The sequence below is a fragment of the Notamacropus eugenii genome, chromosome 3 (genome assembly GCF_028372415.1).
Source record: "Notamacropus eugenii isolate mMacEug1 chromosome 3, mMacEug1.pri_v2, whole genome shotgun sequence".
Classification (NCBI taxonomy): domain Eukaryota; kingdom Metazoa; phylum Chordata; class Mammalia; order Diprotodontia; family Macropodidae; genus Notamacropus; species Notamacropus eugenii.
The window spans coordinates 377,617,508-377,626,533 of record NC_092874.1 but is presented as its reverse complement, the minus strand read 5'-3'; the positions used below and the strand labels follow the sequence as shown (position 1 = coordinate 377,626,533).

The following is a 9,026-nucleotide window of genomic DNA, read 5'->3' as shown; positions in this document are numbered from 1 at the left end:
ACGAGAGTCGGGGGTGGGGTCCGTTCTGGACGAGGAAAAAGGCCAGCGCCGGGAAGAAGTTATGGATACCGCCTTCGTCTGCCGTTGCCCAGCAACGGGGAATGCAACGCGACCCGCCCCTGCTTTATTTGCAGCGTTTCCGGTTAGAAAGGAGAATGTAATCCCCTCTCCACCCTAATGCTCGGAACCTCTGGCAGCCTACGGGCGGAGCCTGGGAGAAACTGACGCCTTCGTGACGCAGCCAACGGGGCGTTCCCGCTTGCTAAAGCTGGGCAGGCCCATGCCGTACGGAAGAAAGGGGGCGGGGCGGAGAAGCGGCCGCCCGAGCCGTGGCTACCAATCAGCGAGGGGCCGCGCCCCTGCACGTGCCGTGAGTGCTCTCAGCTACTCAATCGCGGCGCGCTACGTCACGCGACTCCACCTCCCCCACGCTGCTGGAGGAGCCCCCATTCTGCCGTACGGGACCCGGAAGTTTGGGGGGCGTCGAGGCGCCTGATTCTTACGTCACTTCCGACCGGTTCGATGGCGACTGCAAGCTCAGCGACAGCGGCCACGGTCGGAGCCCCGGGGGAGGGCGAGGCCGGGGGCGGGGAGAGAGCAGTAGCTGAAGGGACCTCCCCGCCCCCAGGCCGCGCCTCCCCTCCGGTCCCGGCCCGCGGCGAGCCCGAGGTCACGGTGGAGATCGGGGAAACGTACCTCTGCAGACGTCCGGATAGTACCTGGCGTAAGGGCGGGGGTTGTGGAGTAGCTCTGGGGGCGCCGGGGGGGCGGGGCGACGTGGGGGACGGGCATGGAAGTAGGGGCCGCGCTGCCCTCTCTCTAGGACCCGGGGCTCCTCCTGGGTCTTAGAAGGAAACCTGAGCCGTGGGAGCCCCTCTGGGGCATCCTGAGAGGAACGCCCGCGGTCGGGGGCAAGGGGCAGGAGCCTTGGGGCTGGGGTTCGGTGGCCCGGCTTGAGCTTTAGAAGATTGTGCGGGGGGAAAGGTAAGCGAGGCCGCGGGCACCAAGGGCTGCGGAGCGCATTTGGCCTCCGAGCTGTCTGTACGTCACTCCCGCTTCACAGGTGAGGAGACGGAGGCTTAGCGTGTCAAGTCGCCGGTGTGTTAGGGAGCCTTGAACCCAGCTGGTTCGGGACTCCGAGACCAGCGGGCCCCCCGCTGTGCCAGGCTGGCTTTGCTGATAAACGAACGAACGGTGGAGTCACGCGGTGGGAAAAGTGACGACTTTGAAGTCGGGAGACCTGGGTCCCACGCAAGCCTACCGCTTACCGGCTGTGTGCCTTTGAGGGAATCGCTTCATGTCCTCGGGCTTCAGGGTCCTCCCCCCAGAGAATTAAAGCAGTCTGAGACGGTGGTGGCTTTTCCCAGATCGAAACCTCAGGGTTGTCCTTGGCTTCTTCCTCCTTCCAGCCAGTTGGCATTCTTGCCTCTTCTTTCCCTCCATTTGCAAGCACCTTAACTCAGGTCTGTCCTATCTCCCACCGACTACGTGTTGCAATCGCCCCGCATCGTAAAGGAGCATTTATTAAGTGCTTCGTTAATGCAGGGGATGGCCCTGTTTGCTTGGAACTCGGGTCTGTGTACATGAGATGTACAATATGAAAGCAAGGCCATCTCAGAAGGAAGGGAGTGGTAGGGAGGAGGGTCGCTGAAAAAGGCTTCTTCCAGAAAGTGGTACAAGAGTTGAGTCCTGAAGAAAGCCAGGAGGCAGAAGGAAAAAAGGGGAGAGCATTCTAGCCATAGTGAAAAGGGATCTAGTTCAGGATGGGGAGTCCTGTGTGAAGGGGCAGCAAGAAGCCTGATGTCCTAGAGTAAAGGAGAAGACAACTGGAAAGTTAGGGGCCAAGTTGTGAAGTGCTTTAAAAGCCAAAGGAGATTTATATTTGATCCTGGAGGTCATGAGGAGCCACTGGAGGGAGGGAGGGAGGGAGAGAGAGAGAGAAAGAGAGAGAGAGAGAGAGGTGTGTGTGTAACATAGACATGCACTTGAGCAAGATCACCTTGGTAGCCACATGAAGGACGAACTGGGTAGGAAGACCCTTTAGGCAGGAAGACCGATTAGCTGGGCTTATGTACCTAGTGCTCTAAGGTTTGCAAATATGATTTCATTAGATCCTCATAATAACCCTGAGAGATAAATGCTTTTATCATCCCCATTTTACATATGAAGAAGCTGTAGCAAGGGTAAAGTGACTTGCAGAGGGTCATGCAGTGTCTGAGGCCAGAGTTGAGCTCAGATCTCCCTGACTTCAGGTCCAGCAATTATTGCAATTGTCTCCTAATGGATCTCAATTGTCTGCAGTCTTTCCCTTTCTCTTTCACATTTTTTGGGGGTTGGGGAGGAAGAGAGGTTCTAGACCTGTCATTTAACCTATGCTACCCTAAGAGTTTCCATTTATTTTCCGTTTTTATTCTTGAAAATAGCCCTAGAGTACTGAGATTAAGTGACTTGTTCAAAGCTCCAAGGCCAGCCAGCTCTCTGTTATGCCATACTCCCTCTCCTTTTATCCTTAGCACAACTGCCAAAATAAGCTTACTAATCCGCAGATATATGTCGTTCCCCTGCTTTAAAAAGAACAACAACAAAATATTTTTTTTAGTGGTAACCTATGGTCCCTCTCTGAGTACAAACTCTTTATCCTCCCATTCAGAGCCTTCTGTCATTTGATTCCCATCTACCTTTTCAACCATATTTTACTATATTACCTTTCACACACTTTGAAGTTCTGTATAGACTGAATCAACTGAGCTTTTTCCTGACACACGTGGCAATGCATCTTCTTTCTAGGGAGATTTTGGAGTCATAAGACCTAGGTTTGATTATGCATTACTTTGGGCAAGTCGCATATTAACCAAACATTCTTTAACACAGATATCTTTTCTGAGTTCTCATTGTGTATTGTGCTTGTTCATTTTCACTGTCCATCTCATGCCTAGAGTATATATTATTTTGCTCTTCACTTCACTACATCAGCATGTTAACCTCAAAGCTCAGTTCAAGTTCCGTTGCCTTCCTGAAGCCTTCCTTAACCTTATCTCCCCTTTCCCACTTTCAACTAAAAGCATTCTGTCCTTCATCACATTTTTCTAAAGCACTTTGTCTGGATCTCTCCTGTGCTGGTTTTCATTACTTTACCTCATATTATACTTTTTTTTGTATACAAGTATTCATTCCCCTTACTAACACAGTGCCTTGCACATCCGTTGGTACTTCGTAAACAGTGATGGAATTGATAACTCTGCTATACCTTGTCTTAGACCACATTTATAGTACAACGTTCAGTTTTAGAACCCATGTTTTATAAAGGGCATTGACAAAAGTGGAGTAAGATGATCAAGAAAGTGAGAGGACTGGACACTGGTCCATAAGAAGATGGGTTGAAGGAGCTTGTGGTATTAAGCTTGGAGGAGATAAGACTTAGAATGATGGCTCTCTTCCAGTATTTGAAGGGCAATTATGTGGAAGGAGGATTAAACTGGTTCTGTTTGGCCTAAGAGGGCAGAATTTGAAGCAGTTTTGTGCATCCATCGCTTCCTAACTGAGCTATTAAAAAGTAGAAAGGTGTTCCTCAGGGGAAGATGTGAGGAGTAGTTTGGTGATTATCACAAGTGGGCCAGTGAGGTTAGAAACTGTCCTCACTGAATGGGAGGGTCCTTACTCTTCAAGGGCCCTCACCTCTTTATCCCTGCCTTGTCCTTCTGACAACTTCAAGGTTTCTTGTTCCATAGACTCAGCAGAGGTGATTCAGTCCCGTGTGAATGACCAAGAAGGACGAGAGGAATTCTACGTACATTATGTGGGCTGTGAGTACCTTGATTTTCTGGGGACAGGACAGTTTTTTCTAGGCAGGAAGAACCAACTGGGCACCTCAAGGAACAGAACCTAGAATGGGGAAGTGGGTGGAACACCTGAATTTTCTCCTATTAACTTCTCACCTCTCTCAGTTAACCGTCGGCTGGATGAATGGGTGGACAAGAATCGGCTGGCCTTGACCAAGACGGTGAAAGAAGCTGTTCAGAAGAACTCTGAGAAGTACCTAAGTGAGCTGGCAGAGCAGCCTGAGCGCAAGATCACCCGAAACCAGAAACGAAAGCATGATGAGATCAACCATGTACAGAAGGTCTCTGTAGCCACCTTTGGAGGCCTGAGGGGGAACCAGGACATAGGCGCTCTTTGATGGACTTTGCCACTGATTAACTGAGTCACTCTGGGAAAAACCACTTAAACTTTGTGTATCTGCCTCCTCTGTAACATGATGGAGGTGACCAATTGAGCCTTCTGAAGCCCTTTTTGCTCTAAAGCGTAGTTGTTGTTTATTAGCACTTGGCCTTATATTATGTGCTTAAGGTATGGAAATGAAAAACAAGAGTTCTGGCCAGGTATTTACAGTGTAGCTCATGAGATCTTGACAGTTTACATCAGTTGATTAAGTGAATGAGAAAAGTCAGAGATGTGAGAGATTTAAGGCAGGTGGGACCACTTCCGGCTAGAAGGGATCAGGAAACTTCACTGAGGAGGTAGCACCTGGCTTATGTTTCCCTTTTGAAGGAAGAGACAGATTTCAACAGACGAGATAAAGTAGAGGAGGAAATAGTAGATTGTTTTGCAACTAAGGAAATAGCATTTACCAGTTTCATAGAGGGTAGGATGAGATCATGAAGTTATGAGTAGTCTAGTACAGAAGGGTCGTAGTGGGAGAAGGATGCCCTCTACTGATGTTCTCCATGAGACATCCTTTCTAGGGATTCACAGTTCCCAGAGCCTGCTAGAGAGTAAGGTCCAATTTTATCCCTTTCTGTTCTGCTCCAGTCCTCAATTCTCAGTCCATGATCAAGTTTGTCTCAATTTTTAGCCATGCGTATGGGAGACAAAGGTGTTTAAAGTAGGCCTTCTGACTTAGAAGAACTCAGTTTAGTTGGGGAGAATAAGACATGACAGACAAGAAAAGTAAAATTAACAGTGTTGTGTGGTAAATGACAAATAGTCAAAGATAATCAGGCACAGATAATGTTAGTGAGAGAGAATGCATCATTAAACAGGTGCAAGACTGGTTCTGCAAGATGTCAGAAAAGGGAAAGTAGGAGAGGGTCTTAATCTTGAAGCTTGATCAGGATTAGACTAAAAGGACAGAGAAGAGGCAGAGAGGCACACCTTGGGCAGAGGTACAGAGAGGGACAGGAATGGCCCATGTTGGATAATGGAAATCAGTAGTAGTAGAAGATAGTTTGCAAATTGTGTCCAAATTTTGGTGAGTTTTAAAAGGAAGGTGTGATTTGATGGGGGTATGATAGGATGAAAGTGTTTTTTATTCCCTCTGTCCTCTTCCTCTCCCCACCAGACCTATGCAGAAATGGATCCAACCACAGCAGCACTAGAAAAGGAACATGAGGCGGTAAGCAGACAGAGGCATGAGACCAGGCCTCTCACTACCCCTACCGTGAATCCCCTTCCAGTCAATGTGATCTCTTCTCATTTCCCCCATTTGAATGTGTCCCCTCCCCTGGGTTCATGGACAGCCTCCACTCAATGTCTCTTTAACTTGGTAAATGTACCCACAGATTACCAAGGTGAAGTACGTGGACAAGATTCACATTGGCAACTATGAGATTGATGCCTGGTACTTCTCTCCATTCCCAGAAGATTATGGAAAACAGCCCAAACTTTGGCTCTGCGAATACTGCCTGAAGTACATGAAGTTTGAAAAGAGCTACCGTTTCCATTTGGTGAGACCTGACTAAAGCCTACTTAACCAGTGTTTGGGGGCACGTGCAGTACCTTTGGGCTCAGGATAGAAAGGAGAGCCACTGGGGAAGTGAATGCATAACAAGATGCCAAATTTGGCAGGGCACCTCCGGTCCCCTTAGTGATGGCAGGGATCAGAACTCAAGTCTTTGGACAGTTAGAAGTTCTCTCTAACATGGCAGATGAAGTGTGGTTGGGGCATCAGGGCTGGTAAAGGTCAGAGCCTAAATAGTTGATAGAAAAAGAACCCTACAACATCTGAATTGGAATGCACCCTAGAGAGGCTCCTGGTCAAAGGGCCTTCATCTTTTTGTGAGTCATGAGCAGTCTTTGGGCAGTCTTACCTGGTGAAGCTCATGGACCCCTCCTCAGAATAATGTTTTTAAATAATTGAAGGAAATGCTAAACTTGAGTTAGTGAAAATAAAAATAAAATCTTGTTCCGCCTCTCACTTTCCCTTCCCTATCCATGGACCTCAAGTTAAAAACCCCTGGTCCAGACTATGTTGCTCATTTGATAGATGGACAGCCTGAGTCCCAGAGAAGGTGACAACTTGCCTAAAATCACACATTGAATTAGCCCAAACTAATTTACCTGTACCAGGATTCTTGCAACTTTAGTCTCCTATGGGGGTTTGGGTTGGTAAGCTCTCCTATGTGTCTGCTGAACTGTCTCTCTACTTTGGAGCTAATCCCATGATAAGAGTCAAACTCATCCATTCTTCCATCCCAGGGGCAGTGCCAATGGAGACAGCCACCCGGCAAGGAAATCTACCGAAAGAACAACATCTCGGTGTATGAAGTAGATGGCAAAGACCATAAGGTGTGCCCCAGGACCTTGGGATGGAATAGTATTTACCCTCCAGTGTTGTCCTTGATGAGATCTCAGGGTACTCAAGAAATTGTTTTTGGTGGGAAGACCAAAGGGGAGGTTTTCCCTCAAAATTAGGCGGATTCAGTTTAACAGACATTTAAGACTTACTTTGTTTAAGGTGCTGTGCAAAGATGAAAAAAAATTAAACATTTCCTACCCTCAAGAAGCTTATTTCAGCATCGTCCAGGAGACCCTCCTCTAGGGATTATTATATAAAGATTAACATTTTATTATCATTATAATATTATAGTATACATATATGAAAAACATATGAATAGTATATAAAGACTAAGGGCTGTTGTTTGGAGTGGGGAAGAATGGGAGGTGGAGAGTTCCAAGAGCATCTCCCAGTCTCATTTTAGTTCCAGGAAAATGGAAGTTTCTCTTTTTTATAGAGGGAGGTTTCCTGGGGAAACCCCTAATCCCGTTCCTTTCTGTCCTCCCATCTTTAAGATTTATTGCCAGAACCTGTGTCTCTTGGCCAAGCTCTTCCTGGACCACAAGACCCTGTACTTTGATGTGGAACCATTTGTCTTCTATATCTTGACTGAGGTGGACAGACAGGGGGCCCACATTGTGGGCTACTTCTCTAAGGTGCCAACTGGGGCACAGGAGGGATGGGTATTAGGTTGGGATGGTCCAGTATCTATTTCCTAACTAGTTCTCTACCTGTCTGCCCCTGAAGGAGAAGGAATCTCCAGATGGAAATAATGTGGCCTGTATCCTGACCCTCCCCCCATATCAGCGGCGAGGTTATGGCAAGTTCCTCATTGCCTTCAGTGAGTTGAGTTTCCTGTGATGGAAAAGGGAGGGAGGGAAGAAAGTGGGCCTGGGGTAGGAGTGCTAGGGTCCTCAACCCCCACCCTCCTTTCTTTAAGGTTACGAATTGTCGAAGTTGGAGAGTACAGTGGGTTCTCCAGAGAAGCCACTGTCAGACTTGGGCAAACTGAGCTATCGCAGTTACTGGTCGTGGGTCCTGCTGGAGATCTTGAGGGACTTCCGGGGCACACTGTCCATCAAAGACCTCAGGTAAGGATGAACAGTCTTGTTCTTTCCTCCCACCCCAGCACCACCAGAGGGGCAGAGCAGAGGGGGAGGGCAACAGGTAGGACAAGTGTCATGCTGTCTCTCTGGCTCCCCAAATGGACTGGAATGTGGCCGTGTCCTTTCCTCCTCATCTTCTCCCCCCTCCCCCTTTCAAGGACTGGGGGAGAGGAAGCCCCTCAGTTCTCATTGCTTCTGTTCACCCTCATTCCCAAAGCCAGATGACAAGCATCACGCAGAATGACATCATCAGCACTCTGCAGTCACTCAACATGGTCAAGTACTGGAAGGGGCAGCATGTCATCTGTGTCACCCCCAAGCTGGTGGAAGAGCACCTGAAGAGTGCCCAGTACAAGAAGCCGCCCATAACAGGTAGCGGGGAGGTACCCAAACCACAGAGAGGGGGTGGGGGAGGTCAGAAGGAGAATGTTTACTGGGGGATTTCAGGCTCCCATCTGTTGGCCACACAAGGCTTCCTATGTCCCCTGCAGCTAAGCTGGCCCTGTCCCATGACCAGAAAACCGGTCCTACCTGCTCTTGTCTACCAATGGCAAGCTCTCTGGAGGAGGCTAGTTTTCCCTCCCCCTCAAGGACTCACTCAGTATGCCCTTTTGTTCTTACTTAGGATCATTGAAACTTGGCCCAGGGCCTAGTGCAAACGTGGGCTCCCGCTCATGGAAACTTAGAATGTCAGAACTGGGCAGGCGCCTCACATTTGAGCCTCTGTGTCTTGGCTCCCAGTCCCTGGAACCTGGCTCTTTCTGCTGTACATTCAGATGACTTTTTTTCCTTTAAAAAAAAGTTGTACGTTTTCAGTGAGCAGAAATCTGTTTTGTCTTTCTCATACCCTTCCTACCCCATTGGGGGAAAAATGCCTCTTAACAGGTATGCACAGTCAGACTCCCATTGGCCATGTTATACACACACGCACGCACACGTCACTTCTTTGTTGGGGGGGTGGGGGTATCATGGCTTGCTTTCCCAGCCTATGGTCTTTGCCCTGGAGCAGGAAGAGGCAGCCTACCCCCATGTTCCACCCAACCCATCTCTGACTTTTTTCTCCTTTTCCCCTACAGTGGACTCAGTTTGTCTCAAGTGGGCACCACCTAAGCACAAGCAAGTAAAGTTGTCCAAGAAGTGAGTGGTACTCAAACCACTGCCTCTTCACCTCCCTGCATCCCTACCCACTGGCAGTCTTAGACCAGTTTGTAAATATGTATAGACTTGTCTGCCCACCTTCAAGCCCTAAAATATTTTTTTAATAAAGACACTTTAGCTTGTCACTGTACAGTTGCAAAATTGGCTGTTTGGGGAGGGAGCAAGGGAAAGAATGGTGTTTGGGGCTGTGGGGTCAACAACCTAATTGA

The 9,026-nt window shown here is 48.5% G+C and overlaps 1 protein-coding gene across 1 annotated transcript; it reads left to right on the top strand.

Annotated features, from left to right (window-relative positions):
• The first annotated feature begins 146 nt into the window (after positions 1 to 146).
• Positions 147 to 8,942, top strand: KAT8 (lysine acetyltransferase 8). The gene is given in 12 exon segments (XM_072597503.1): positions 147 to 472; positions 475 to 724; positions 3,729 to 3,803; positions 3,945 to 4,120; positions 5,339 to 5,392; positions 5,559 to 5,723; positions 6,475 to 6,564; positions 7,069 to 7,209; positions 7,301 to 7,394; positions 7,494 to 7,644; positions 7,877 to 8,031; positions 8,736 to 8,942. Coding segments are annotated over 12 exon segments (1,608 nt in total). The 5' UTR covers positions 147 to 280; the 3' UTR covers positions 8,801 to 8,942.
• The last annotated feature ends 84 nt before the right edge of the window (positions 8,943 to 9,026 follow it).